We start from the raw sequence: 15508 nt of genomic DNA on the forward strand, positions 1-15508 counted from the left end.
ATACTATCCAGAATTGCCTATAGCCGCCAGTTTTGGGTTTTCTTCAATTTGATTGCATTGATTGCTATCTATGAATCTCCCTCCACTATGAGGTTTCTTAACCCATGATTGAGGCAATCCCATAGGCCTGACAGTAAAGCTTTGAATTCTACTATATTATTGGTATCTGGTGGCATTGGCTTGGCCATATTTCCAATAGTTGACCCTGAATAGTCTCTAACCACATATCCTATACCTGAAGGACCTGGGTTACCTTTGGAGGCTCCATCAAAGTTTAATTTGAACCATCCTTGCTTAGGAGGAGACCATATAGCTTCCTTTCGAGCATTAGGTTTTTTCCCAAATGAAGGAGGAATCTTGATTCCTTGCCAATTATTACTTATACTACCATCCCAAGAAGAAAGTTTTTTGGAAGAATCTGTTGAGAAAGCTAGTTTGCAATTTACTGTCTCAACAACTGAGGTTTCATTTGAGCTTAAAATTGATTCAAAACTCCTTGTTTTGTTGTCAAAAAGTCTTTGATTCTTTTCTTTCCAAATTTCCCAAACAAGGTAGGATGGAGAAATTTCCAAAATCTGGCTTAAAGTGCTTTCCTTAAAAGGAAGAGGCCAGCATTGAAAAATAGAGATTATATCATTAGGCAAGGCTGATATCCACCCCAATTGTGCACAAAGTCATCACCAGCATTTTGAGGCAAAGGGGCAATTCAAGAGAAGGTGATCAACTATCTCAGCATGGGCTTTGCACATAATGCATCTCGAGGGCCCTTCATAGCCCATTTTAGTAATCCTTTTTGCAATAAGAATCCTCTTTTTGAAGGATAACCGTGCAAAGATTCCTACTTTTGGGATGATCTTACTGCTCCAAAAGAGCCTAACTGGAATATCTTGGTCCTCTTGATTCCAAAAGTTAGCTAGAACTCTGTAGCCATCTTTAGCATTATATTGACCTGTTTTCGAGGAAGCCCAAATAAGAGTATCTTTCCGTCTTCTAGGATTAATATTTCTTACTCTTATAAAATCTAAAAGTTGTTTAATTTTAGTAATTGGAATAGGCAATCCTTCCATAGGCTTCCAGCTTCATCCTTGCATGCTAGAGGACCTTTCCAAAACCATATAGTCGCTGACTCGAGATCCCCAGTGTTGCTTAAGCCAGTGCTTGGTTGTTGGAATGTTAAGAGAACTTTCATTGCTTGGGTATCCTCCCCATGAATCTTCCCAGAAGAGGCTAGAGGAACCATCATGAATATCCCAAGACAGGAAATCTGAAATTAAGTTTCTACAAAAGACAATGAAGTTCCAAGTTCTAGAACCCTTTGGATGAAAATTAGCTCTAAGGAGGTTTTGAAGATCCCCATTTGTTAGATATTTAATTGCCATCATCCTAACCCATGTTGCTTTGGGATCTTTAATGAACTTTCAAACTAGTTTAGCTCCTAGGGGTTTGTTCTACAATTTAAGATCTTTGATTCCTAAACCCCCCAAAGATTTAAGTTTGACGATTTTATCCCATGCAATTAAGGCAATTTTTTGTTTTTCTTCAGTATTTTGCGAAAAAAAAATTCTCATCTTCTTGATGATGAAGGAATTTGCACTAGCAGTTAGAGATAAGAAGGATAAAAGATAGATGTGGAGAGCCGAAATAATTGCTTGGTGCATAACTAATCTGCCAGCCCATGAAAGCCATTTCCCCTTCCAGGATTTTGTATTATGATCCATCTTTAGCTTTAGTGGGTCCCAAAGCTTAGTGTTCCTCAATCCTCTATCAATTAGAATGCCCAATAGTATACGTGGGAGTGTGCCTGCTCTCCAGTTCAGAATTTGTAGAATCTTAATCTGTATGGGGATAGGAGTGGAGAAAAAAAAAAAAAAATTGATTTTTCTTTGTTGCCGATTTGTCTAGAGGCCTTCCCAAAGGATTCCAAAAGCATTTTTAGTTGAAATGCTTCCTTGACTTTTGGTACACCCACACATAAAATGGCTTTTTGGACCACAAACAATGGATAAGCAATTTCAAAGTGGCTTGTCATCTCGTCCATTTTTTATGTGTTACATTTTATGGGAGGATTACCTCAATGATTCATATTTGTATTCGTCAATGCGGTATGCTCACGAAAGCTTCATGCTGAATTGCTTATAGCAATCATTATTTATGCCTTGAGCAAAGAATTTATGGACAGACTGCATTCAATTTTTGAAAACGGTGAGGTGAAGCAATCATTATTTATGCCTTCAGCAAAGAATTTATGGACAGGCTGCATTCAATTTTTGAAAACGGTTATTTCACCTCATATTTGGATCCTCGTGACACTTACTCCTACAGATTGCTTGCAACATATAGTTATTGTAGAATTTTATCCCAATTTCAGGCTTCTGATGATTAAAATGAGGATTTCACGTCTTAACAAAATGATTTTTTTTTGTTCTTAGAAATAGTATTTCAATTTATAATTCTCACTCATGAGGCTTATACCTATATATTACATGCGACAAAAGTACATGTAAATTTTTATCCCACTTAACTTCTGAGGTATACACCTATATAATACATATAACAAAAATATATGCAGAATTTATCCCAAATTCCTCGTGACACATACTGCCATAGATTGCTCACAACATATATGTAGAATTTTATCCCAATTTCATAGACTTATGATGATTAAAATGAGTTGACACTCATCAACTCATCATCTGGACATGCGGATTTATTTTTTGAAAATTGTGTCTTAGATATACTTATCTCGTGAACCTTGTTCGTTGTGAAAAAAAATACCTGTAGAATTTTGTCCCATTTTGGAGGTTTGCGATGCTTAAAATGAGTATTTGATATCTCAACGAGGGTAGTTTTTTTTTTGGTTGCTTGCAAAATATAATTATATGTAGAATTTTATCCCAATTTCATAGTATTGCGATGATTAAAATAAGGATTTGATATTTGGACAAATGGGTTTGTTTTGCTTTTACAATGGTGTTTCAGGCTTCAGCTCATACATCTTGGCCACTCATGTAACGTGAATACATATAGAATTTTGTCTTATTTTAAAATAGTTGTGATGCTTAAAATGAGACTTTAATATCTCAAGGCAAGTAGATATTTTTTGGTAAGTGCCATTCAGTGCAAAATGTGGCCCAAAACTTGATGCTAAGGTATCATCAATGCAATTGTCTCCAAAAATATTATACCTTACAAGATTGTGGATTGCCATAAGTAAAAATAATCAAATCATCCTTGCATTTCTTCTGCATTCATTCTATAAAAGTTCAATTAGTTAAAGCAGATTAAATTGCCTCATAAAAATAATGCTATCATGCTGACAAAAATCTGAACCAAATATACCATTGGAGTCAAATGACTGCAATCTTAATCTACGGTGTACATTGTCCATTGTAAAACATTTAAAATAATTTTACAGCTGCGCTTGGGTAATGATCGGGAATGTTTCCACTCAATTTAGATGACCTGGATTCAGACTGCAACCAGAATGACCTTCAAAAAATACTCGTAAAGAGCTTGTTTCTCCATCAAGACAAGGAAACTGAAAGCAAGCTTTATGGAAGGTGCCTAAGCACCATTTCTGAGATTAAAATCATGTAAAAATATCTTTCTCTTCATCCTCAGCTCTGTAACTGGCACTTACAAAACTGTTTGTACATCCACTATTCGAAAAAGCATGGAAAAAAACAATCTTGGGCATCAGCTTCTTGCTTGTTACTATCTCCTTTTAAAGATGCTTTAAATTAATTGATGAAAATATCAAACATCATGTTTTCACATTTTTGACAAGTCCTCTGTGTAAGCATCTAAAGATGGAGGAGCCATTGGAGGAACTGCTGCAAAAGAGTCATCTGAAGTTTCTAGGATCTTTCTTGATGCTGCCTGGGACTCGCCTTGCCCTGCTTTACCCAATTTCACTTTATGTTTGTCATCACTTGAATGATTAGAAACTGAAGCCATAGAAGAATTGGTTGTGCTTGAATTGGAAATAGATGACAGGAACTGCTCTTTTGACATTGATTTCTCAAGAAGAGAATGCCCAGAGGTCAGAGCGTTCGTGAAAATGCCAGACTCCCTCAAACCTTGGACTATCACCTAACCCAGGGACACATTCCATACCAATATTATTTTAAAGTTTACAAAAACTAACATTTAGAAAGAAATTTCAGATTGAAACTCACCATTGGCGCATATATACGTGTCAATAGACCCTTCCTCATAAGCTTCAAATTCAGGTCCTTGTCAGTCCACACTATGCGTTCACGGTACCTAGGAAACAGCACAGGATTTGTTACAGTACAATAACATATTCATTGAGAAAATAAAATTTGCATGCAACAAGCACATTGAAACACCTATGACAAATGCACAATAACATCAAAAATAACTGCTCTGGCTAGACTTTGGAAACCTAAAAAGTAAAATGTTTTCATTATTTTGAAAACTTAGGATGATATATGTTTTCAGATGTATTAAGAAATGATACTTGAGATGCTACATATTTGTGGCAAATACATTTCCATCAACAACTGCTAAAAACATTCAAACACAAAACTGTTTTTCTCTGAAGGTTTGTCCACTGCTTAACTAGCTTCTTTACTGTCCAATTTCCCTATTTCCAGTCTCCAGATATTGAGCTTTCGGTTTACTCTTGCCCAGATATGGGAGGTCATCAAGAAGCTGCTTCAATGGCACACAATTTGTATTATAAATTTCAAGCAGCTTTGGCAATTCCGTCCCCTCCTACTGGTTCCTTTCCAGCAAAATCACCAAAAGAACTGTTAAATTTCCTGGAGCAACTACCTCCCTCCCATTTCAGTGTTTACAATTTTTTATTTTTCATATTCTAATAGTAAAGGGATATAAATAGCTTTCGACTTACCCTCTCTTTTAGCATCATAAATAGCAAAGTTTGTTTTACTGAGCTTTACCTGGTTATCGTATTGGAAACTGCCATTTGTTACAGGTAAACTTCTCATAGATAAGAACACACATCCTTATTCTAAACTCCTTGTGTTGCTCATTACCTTGACCTCGTATTAAAAGATCTTTGTGAAATCCCACGGATCAAATCATATGTGAAACTTTGTAAAACTATTTCATTTGTTAATACATATAAATAATTTTTGTGTCCTCAACCTAATGAGAAAATATCTGAACAAAGAGTTGGCTAATCTTGAAGTAACCTATTTTGCAATGAATGTTATCACATTGCAATGTTTGCTTTAGTCAAAGGCTGCTTTGAAATACATGCTTGTTAGTGAAGAGTGATCTACATCATATGCTAAGACCAATGCTGGGGTTAAAATAATTGATTGGATTTTTTATAAATATTACTTCTAACTACAGACAAAAAAAGATTGTAAAGGTTAGTTCATATTTGATATTTTTGTTTGTATTTCCCTTCTAATAGATTTTTTGGTTCAAACTTATTTATATTAATGGTTGATAATAATTTTTATTGACAATCTTTAGTTGTTCTTTTTTGAGTTGTTATGAGGAGAAACCCACAATGAGCTATATATATGAAAGCATGGATAAGGCCAAAAAGGCCATTAGATCCATTTATGCTATTGTTGAGGCTGGTATCGTCCCATATTGGACATCATTGCTTGACGATAGCACTTTCAACTTCACATGCCCCTACATAAAACTGCTTATTTTCTAAATCCAACAATCCAATTTTGTCTAGATTTCAAATTTGATGAGGTTATAAGTGGGCTCTACACAAATCTCATATCAAATGGTACATGATCTTCGGCACAAAGTAAAGATAACATAAGAGATTGAGAGTTATAGATTTGCACAAGGGGACCTCTTTGCACAAAACAACTCAAACATTGCAAGCAACTATTAAAGACATAATTAAGTTTAAAAAATAAAAATAAAAATAAAAAATCATCTCTTACATTAATGTTGAAACTCAAAGTTGGACAATAAAATTGAATTTTTTTTGTTTTTCATTTTAGATGCACAGTAGAACCAAATAAGGCTGTCCAAATATATTTTAAAACAAAGCAGAACCATAACACCAAAAAAAGCAGAATGCAAGTTTTGGAATAACATGAGCATGTGTCTCCTCAGTGATCAATTGCAGCCCGAATGTTGCCGTCAGGCAAAAGCAAGATGTGTAGAGGTAGATGGAAAATCCAATCACGAGGAAAAAATTTCACAGATATAATTTGTGTTATGAAGTCATGATGAATAGAAAAAGATGACATCATCCAAAAAGGTAAACATGCAAAAGTGACTGGACAGTGTGGTCTTTGCAGATTCATATTCCAAAATATCTTAAACTGGAAGACTCGAACACATCTAGAAAGATAGTCCAAACTCCAAATGCATGAGAAACCAAATTCAACTCACATAATGACTTAAACCACAAAAAGGGAGAAGGAAGCCTCTGCTAGGACTAAAACGAGGAACTCTTGAACACAACTGGTGCTTGTGACAGATGCTAGATGCGAGAATATATTGCATGGTGGGAGTAGAATCCAAAATGTATGTACACGAGTCTTGTGGACACTAAAATCTTGCATATGCTCATCTCCATGCCACTAACTCCATCTAGACACCTAATAATGTTAACCAAATGAAAAATTGTAAAAAATGTAGAATCATGTAAGTTTGTCAATCGATTGTTAAAGAGAAAAACTGAGACCTCTCTAAATTTCAACAGTGAAATGCATCTCTTTTCTCTTGAAATGGAATAAAGAGGTTCGAATACATAGTTTAAATCTAAGAGTTCAATATGACATCTATATAGCTGATACTACACATGAAAGAAGCATACCATTATGAAGACATAATTACAAAAATCAAAGTAATGATGAAGTCAAATCCACCACCCAAATTAAGTGAGGTAAGTCAACTAATTTACCAGTACAAATTTTTTTCCAAGTAAATATTTCCAAACCAATAAACATGTTCACTTTGGACAACAAAAGAAGCATACATCTGAACAAATAAATGCCAGTGGAGCTTACCAGCGGCGCATTTCATCCTCAGTTGCAGTTGATGCAATTATGAATGCCTGTAGTCACTCCAAGATTAGTATAGACTATAAACTACATATAATGACAGACACAAATTATAACCAATGAACATCAAAATGTACAAAAAACATAAAATGGTAAAATATCCAAGCGTGGAAGTCAAAATCTTTCATCAAGGATAAACTTTTGACAACTTATAGTCTTGTTATTATAAGATTCTATTATTATAGTATAGTTATTTTATTTGTGCTAAATAGGCTCCTTAAGCTACAAGCATTGTAATAATACTTCTCATACTTTCATAATCCTTTTAGCCTTTCTCTTTTTTGTCAAAAAAATAGAAGGAAAACACTTACAGAACGATCAAATTCCAGCATGAAACATCTCTTAACATCCTCTTTTGTAGGCTTGCAACCACAACGATCTCTTCTAGAAGTCAGGTCACTGAATTTTGTGTAAGTGTAGTGTAATACTGCTGCTTCTTCCAGTTTGATCTCACTGCACAGCATAATACTATTAGCAAAGAATCCTAAGATGTAAAAGACATGATATTGCCACAATCAATGGTATTTAATATTTATTAAGAGTGCTTCTGAATGTGACTTTATATTAAGTTTTTAAGATAGATAGCAGACTTTGCCTACTAAATAGATTTAAGGGTAGGAGCAGGGTGAGTGGCAAATGAGAAAAAAAGAATAACTAAAAAAGAAGATTAGAAGACATAATAAGATATGCCCGTAGCAATAAGATGAGAGAAGAGATAAAGTAAACCGTCTTATTATTCTTAAAAAAAGACGACCATATTTTCATAATGCTAGTATTACTGTAATGAAAAAGATAATAGTATCATAAACAAGATGGAGAAGGAAAACTGTTTCTAGAATTAATCAAGAGCCAAAGATAATACAAAGAAATATCTAGTGAGAATAATGTTAGTGTAACTTGTCAAATTGTTCTAATAATAATATTCTAACAAAATAACACAACAATCAAGCAAAACCTCAAGAATCTCATCTAAATTCATATAGGATAATTTAAGCTACAAATTTATTATGATGCAAGAACAGTTAAAAAGAACAATAGTATCAACGCCTATAGACAATAATAATAAAACAGTAGAATGATAAACCTCTAATAATAATATACTAATAATATTAGTATCCTAAGTAAACAGAAATTTCATAGTTGGCACACAAATAAAGACAAAAGAAATTATTAACAAAAATCAAAAAATGCCATGAAATTGTAAGAAAGCAATAAAATTAGTTTAAAATTCAGAATTTAGTAATATCCCATTCAAACCTTTTTTCTGTAACTTTATTCTAACTTATTTACAAATACTATTATATTATCTTTTTCATTACAGTAATACTTACATTATGATCGTATGGCTATTTTTTATTTTTATGCTTTAATATAAATAAAAATAATAATAGTTCTGTTTATCTCTTCTCTCATCTTATTGCTACAAACATATAATACTATGTCTTCAAATGCCCACACTATTGTTTATTCTTTTTTTCTCCCCCTCTCCTACCCTTCCTTCTATTTAGAAGACAAAGTCTGCTATCTATCTTATGTCTTCCTCATCCTAATGGTGTAAGAGTGTGATCCAAATCGTTGATGCTAAAAAATCATTTAACAGCCACGTTGAGAAGCACTCTTAAACCTATGACATAACATTTAAAGCATTAGGATTGCTCAACATATTTTTAAGTTATGAGAACTGTACAACACAGGATAAAAAATTCCATGACATTAAATTTTGCAATGTATCTAACAATATATTCATAAAACTTCAGTAATTAAACTCGTCGTACAAGAATAGGGTGCAGGACTGAATCCATGTCACTGCATAATAATGATGATTAAAATATGTAAACCTCGTAGATAAGCAAGCTCTTCTTGATCACATCATGACTTTCCAAAAGTCTGTGATTGGTTAGGTCAATCTGTGACGAATTTGCAGTGACCAAAAGAAATATTCTCCATGTGAATGAGTTGCTTGCAGAAACGTGATGAATGTCTCATGCATGCAATATAAACAAGTGTTTTGTATTAAAATAATACTGTAATCTTTAGTTATAATGGTCAATTAAGTTGTTAGGATAGACTTTAAGATAATGGTCAATTAAGTTGTTAGGATAGACTTTAAGATCTTTATTTTTTTAGTTGTCATTTGTTTTTCTTAGTTGGTGATCTTATCCTTATTGGATAAATCGTTTGCAACTCTTATTAAAGGAGACTTTTGCTCCTTTGTTAATATCAAATATCTTGGTAACCATTCTCTATGTCGTTACTTCTTGTAAAATGGTATCAAAGCTTGGACTTTGAAAACTTTGGGATCAGTAAGCATGAATTCCACGGACTGTGGCAGTGACGAATTGCATGCAAGACACACAGAGGATCATGCCAAGGGAAGCTCTATATATTCGTACACCGTTTTTGGCAAAAATTTTGAATAAATTCGTGGGTGTTTTTCTGAAGCTTTTTGGAAGATTTTTCTAAATAAATTTGTGGGTTTTATTTCTGCTGCAGATCAAGAGTTTCTGAAAAAAAAATTGTGGCATTTTTGTTGAAAATTGTGGATCTATTATTGCTCAAACCATGATGGTTTTGGGCAAAATCACGCCTTGTTTTGGTGGACTTCTCATATACTCTGTCAGTTTTTGTTTCTCACAAATGGTGCGACCAAGTTTTTGCTCTACCCACGAGGATTTATTGAGGATTTTTGATGATTGTGTAATGTCACTTTTTGGGATATTCCTTAAAATAATAGAATTCACTCAAGATATAATAGTTTTATCAAGGATTGCATTCTATATAAATACATTAAGTCAATAAATCATAGCACAATACCCAAGTTGACCAAATCATGAATTACCCGTAAATACCTTGCAAATCTATTGAGCTAAAAGATCCTATGCCTAACTCAATAGTGACGAAACCAAGGACCACATCCCTAGTTTGTCAAAGGTAAGAAAAGACCTCATCCTTCCAAAACCTAGCTCACCCTATGAGCCCAGACCCCATCTGCTGACAATACCAAAGACCCAATCCCTACCTTGCCAAAGGAAAAGATGCTGTCCTTCCAAACCTTAGCCCATCCCCCTGGGCTCAAAACCCTTCTGGTTTGTAAGGTTAACAAGAATTCAAAACTGATGAGTTGGTATTTTTGCTAGCCTATTGCTTGTTAGTGTTTGTGGCTTAGGGAGATATTTTCTCCTAAGTAAAATTAAAATAATGTTTCTCAAGGCAGGTCAGCCTTGACTTACAAATTATATTTTATATTATTATCTTTCTTAAAGGAGGCCGACCTATATGAAGAGACAGATTGTTTTGAATATATCAAGGTGGAGACCATTCAATAATTCTCATCTTCATTCTTCATTCGTACCTTCAAGAAGCAGTTCGATCTTTCAGCAGCAGATGGCCATCCTTAAGTAGCAGATCAGATTGCTAGGAGTTTTATACTCAGTTGTATTAAGAAGAGATTCTCCTTATTTATTGTATCAAGTTCACCCTTGAGAAGGGTCTGATTGTAAAGAAGAAGTCATGAAGGACTAAACTTCTCATGATGCCGAGATATTTTTTGTAATGGCATTGAAGATCAATATCGTTTGGAGATGAATCAGAGATGTGGCCTTCTTATCGGGCCTTGTTCTTAATATTGTCATCAATAACCTGGAGTCAGGTGCCATTTGTGATATTTTATGCACAGCCGGAGTGGGATCATTATTTTTCAATCCCAGATTGTTCTGCTTTCAATTGGACAGGAACACCCAGACCAGTATCGGGCTTAACACATAGCAGGAATATCTATTGCCGGCATCACTTGTTGTTATGATATCAAGCAGAGCAGTTCTTGAAGTGAAGTTTCTCTATGAGCATCGACGGGCTATGAGGAGATGATGCGGGGCCATTTCTGGAAATAGCTTTATCACTTGAAACCTTCAGTTCAGAGATTCATTGGAGGATTGGTGTGATTCTGAGCGATTGTCGTATGTGTGCTCATTGGTGCGGGTATGCTATTATCCAGTTTGTTTATGCAAAGAACTTATAATCAATTTCTGTAACCCTTTGAATTTCCTATACGTTGGTGGTTATGTTTTGTATTGGCATAGTCTGCCTTGTGAGTTAAAGGACTAATATATATATATATATTATTTTCTGTGCAAGTGATTCCCTGATCTTTGAGCATCCTGAGCGATGGAGTGGTGTATGTTGTCTCTTTACATGTTGTCATCCTTGATATCTGATTTCTGAAGTCAACAGTGAAGAACAAATCTGGGCGTATCTGGAAGTCTTGTGTCCACCAGATCTGAATCTTCAAGTGCAAAGATCAAGAAAGAACAATTGGTGAATTGCAAGGAAGATTAATCAATAAAGAGATAAGTATTTAATATCCTTGAATAATGTTCATGAATGTCTTATGTAGTTATTAATTCATGCAATAACATTGGTATCTCTCTTCAGGATAGTTTAATTCTATGAACTATTAGTAATCTCTCTCTAAAATGCTTCAGGATGGATCGAGGAGCAAAAGGATGATGAGAGATCGCATTCAAGGGAGGAAGAGCTTGATGCATCCTATGAGGAAATCATGCAGGCTGAAGAATGGAGACACAGCTTGCTGCCATGGGATTGAGTTGGTGGCACATAACTGGAGACATCTCTCGAAGAGGAAGAACCTATTCAGATTGTCATTGTGATCAGTTTCTTCGAAGAGGAGGAATTAACATTTAGAGGGAGTCTGACAAACCATTAGAGGCAACCTTGGACAAAGAGGTCAGGAGGTTGATGCAAGAACTTGGAGCTTCAGAGGGAGTCACATCATCATGAAGATTTGTGTAATGTATATTTCTCTGAGACAGAGAAATTTGAGGTGAAAGCCCTTGTTAATGCATATTTCTCTGAGACGGAGAAATTTGAGCTGAAAGCCCTTGTTAATGCATTTTTCTCCGAGGCGGAGGAATTTGAGGTGAAAGCCCTTGTTAATGCATTTTTCTCTAAGACGAAGAAATTTGAGGTGAAAGCCCTTGTTAATGCATTTTTCTCTGAGACATAAAAATTTGAGGTGAAAGCCCTTGTTAATGCATTTTTTCTCTGAGACGGAGAAATTTGAGGTGAAAGCCCTTGTCCATCTCTGAGACGGAGATGTGGTTCTTTCCACCCTCTGCGAGTAGCCATGGTGGATGTCATGTTGAGAGACTCCATGACAACATCACGTTGAGAGACTCTGTGATGAATTCCTTGTACTTGTGTTTTTCCACTCATGGGAGCAACCATGGTGGACATCATGTTGAGAGACTCCATGATGACATCACGTCGAGTGACTCCGTGATGGACACTTGTGCACATGTTTCTTTCTATACATGAGTGTAGTCATGATGGACATCATGTTGAGCGACTCCATGATAACATCACGTTGAGACTCCGTGTGAACCCTTTGTACTTGTTTTTTCCAAACATGGGAGTAGCCATGGTGGACGTCATGTTGAGAACTCCATGATGACATCACGTTGAGAGACTCCATGATGAACCTTTGAGCTTTCCACAAATGGGTGTAGCCATTGTGGGCGTCATGTTGAGAGACTCCATGACGAGGATAACTGGAAAATACCTCCCTAGCTAAGAGGGAGTGTTAGTGTTTGTAGCTTAGGGAGATATTTTCTCCCAAGTAAAATTAAAATAATGTTTCTCAAGGCAGGTTGGCCTTGACTTGCAAATTATATTTTATATTATTATCTTTCTTAATGGAAGCCGACTTATATGAAGAGACACATTGTTTTGTATATATCAAGGTGGAGACCATTCAATAATTCTCATCTTCAATCATACCTTCAAGAAGCTATTCGATCTTTCAGCAGCAGATGGCTATCCTTGAGTAGTAGATCAGATTGCCAGGAGTTTTATACTCAGTTGTATTTTGAAGAGATTCTTCTTATTTATTGTATCAAGTTTGCCCTTGAGAAGGGTCTGATTGTAAAGTAGATTTCTGCTCTTATTCATCTGATGTATATATATATATATATATATATGAGATATTTTTGCTGGGTTTTTCTTCCTCAAGTAGGAGGGTTTTCCCAGGGTAAAATACTGTTCATTGTTCATTCTTCATTGTGTTGCTTCTCTGATTGCTTACATTTCTGATCTTAAATCAACATTGCTGAATAATATTTCTTGATGGATTGATCTCTTGAACAATATTTGAATGTTCTTAGGAATAATTCTTGAATGAAATTATGAAATTATGAAATTATATGTATCGCTGACTATAATTTTTGGAGTTCTGCCATGAATTGATTAATTGAATTATTTCATTGATTATAGATGATTGTAAATTGATATTCTAAAATGATTGTTGATTGAATTCTGAATTTGTATATATAGATAAATGAATTGGTTTTTGATAATGAATTTCTGGATTAATGAATCTCCATTGATGATTGTTGGATGATTGAATGATTTCCTTTGATGGATTCATGAGTGATTATTTAATGATTCCTGATTTGATGTATTGGTGAGTGATGACAAAATGATTGTTGAATTGGTAGAGTGATGAATGAATTCTTGGACTGATCTCTCCTTTATATTTTATTGGTGAAAGAGTCACCACCTTTCACAAGAATTGTGTCACCACCCTTCAATGCTATCTTTTGATAATAATAATTCATTTACCAAATCTCTTGAATTCCTTTATTGCTGAGTGTCATTCAGAATTTCTGCTCTGAATTGTTATGATCTGAATTGATGCCTCTCCAAATGATTTGATCTCCTTTTTATATCTTAAAACACACGTCTTCACTATTTCTACCCTTTGAAAGAGTCACAACTCTTCATCCTCAATTGCTGTCTTTCGATAATTATTTATTTTATATTTCATCAAGTCACTTATATTTTGCTCCATTCATTTCCAAGTTGATGATTTATTCACTCCTTTTATACCTTTAATCCTCCAATAGTCGTAAGTCTTTATATCATGCTCTTTGAACATTCATTAAACTTAATTAAATTTTAATTTATATTTTATAATCATATGTTGCTCTATTTTATTATACTTTTTTTATATTTTGATTTATTATTATTTATTATTAAATCATATTTCAGAAAACGGACATTACAGATTTTTTCATAAAATCGTGATGTTTTCCCGGATTTCTGACCATGACAAACTTTCAACAGGATTTTGCAAACAATTTTCTGACCATGCGACTGTTATTTCTTCAAATTTGAAGTTGCACCGAGCTTGTTTAACCTGGGCAACCAATTTCTCAAATTTCTGACAAATTTTGCATATTTCAGGCATCATTTTTTGTGTTTTTGGGCACATGACATCTTTTTCTAGGCACGCAACAAGTTTGCAGACCTGATTTTGTGATGATTTTGTTAAACATCATGGAGTTTCCTGCATCAGTTCAACAAAAACCCAAGGTTTCTAAAATTTTATTCTGATCTTTTTTTATGATTCTTGGGTAAAATTGTGGGTTTTATAGTGCCTAGGGTTTACAACAATTAAGTCACGAATTTCTCAAAAAATTTAATTAAACAATTTTTCCCCTTTTTTTATAAAAGCATGGGTTTTACACATTCAGGTTTTGAAAAAGAAAAATCTTTTTTTTGTCAACAAGTTTCTCATTTTCCATGAAGTAGGATTGCGAGAGGATGGCTTCATTGACCACCATCATGTTGGAAGGTAGCTAGAGGTTCGCTAGTAAAAACTACAACACCTTGAAACAAAGGATGCTCACTATCTTTAAATGCTGATGCCTTGATCTGATCACCCTCAAGACTAAGATCCAACCAACAATTGTGGGTAAAGACCAGGACAAGTTCGAAGAGCATAATCGTGAAGCCATTATGCTCATAAAATTATCAATTGGAAATGAAATGCTTTCAAAGATTCCATCACACAAATCTTCTATGGAGATTTGGAAACACCTACGAGATTTGCATGAGATGTTATAGATAAAGGCGGTGCATTCTTCCTCAAAAATATGTTGTTCTTGATCATGATGGATGAGAAGATGTCTTTGCAGGATCATTTAATGAAGATCAAAGACATTCACGATCAACTAATTGCTATTAGTTGCATGATGGAAGAAGACATGGTGATTTTAATGTTGAAAAGCTTACCACGGTCTATTATCATTTCATAGAAACACTCAACATCACGTCTAGCGATATTTACTTGCAGATTGAAGATTTATGCAACAAACTCTTGTAGTAGGATAGATGGGAGTAGCAATTTGGTGGCAGCAGTGAATCACCAAGTGTAGAACATGCCCTTGCATTCAAGGACAAGGGCAAAGGCAAGTGGCCCCAAAAGAAAGGTCAAGGATAGAATGAAGATACTTCAAAGAATCTAAAGAATATCACATGTCATTATTGTGGTGACCTTGGTCACATGAAGAAGCACTCCAGAAAGAGATTGGCTAAAAAGAAATCCAACCAAGGAGGGTCTCCACCAAACGCTCATGCCACAGAGCATTCTGAGCAAGAGTCAACCTTCTAGT

The 15508-nt window shown here is 34.7% G+C and overlaps 1 protein-coding gene across 1 annotated transcript in view; it reads right to left on the minus strand.

The window, feature by feature from the left end:
* Window positions 1–3314: 3314 nt before the first annotated feature.
* The window catches only part of LOC131076775 (glycosyltransferase-like At2g41451), a 92353-nt gene continuing 80159 nt past the window's right edge, over window positions 3315–15508 (minus strand). Inside the window, exons 8-11 of the mRNA XM_058014092.2 lie at window positions 7349–7490; window positions 6984–7030; window positions 4179–4266; window positions 3315–4092 (exon numbers count right to left, since the gene is read on the minus strand). Coding sequence (XP_057870075.1) covers window positions 3772–4092; window positions 4179–4266; window positions 6984–7030; window positions 7349–7490 — 598 coding nt within the window. The 3' untranslated portion in view covers window positions 3315–3771. The remainder of the gene's footprint in view (window positions 4093–4178; window positions 4267–6983; window positions 7031–7348; window positions 7491–15508) is intronic.

Source organism: Cryptomeria japonica, chromosome 11 (genome assembly GCF_030272615.1).
Source record: "Cryptomeria japonica chromosome 11, Sugi_1.0, whole genome shotgun sequence".
NCBI classification, from domain to species: domain Eukaryota; kingdom Viridiplantae; phylum Streptophyta; class Pinopsida; order Cupressales; family Cupressaceae; genus Cryptomeria; species Cryptomeria japonica.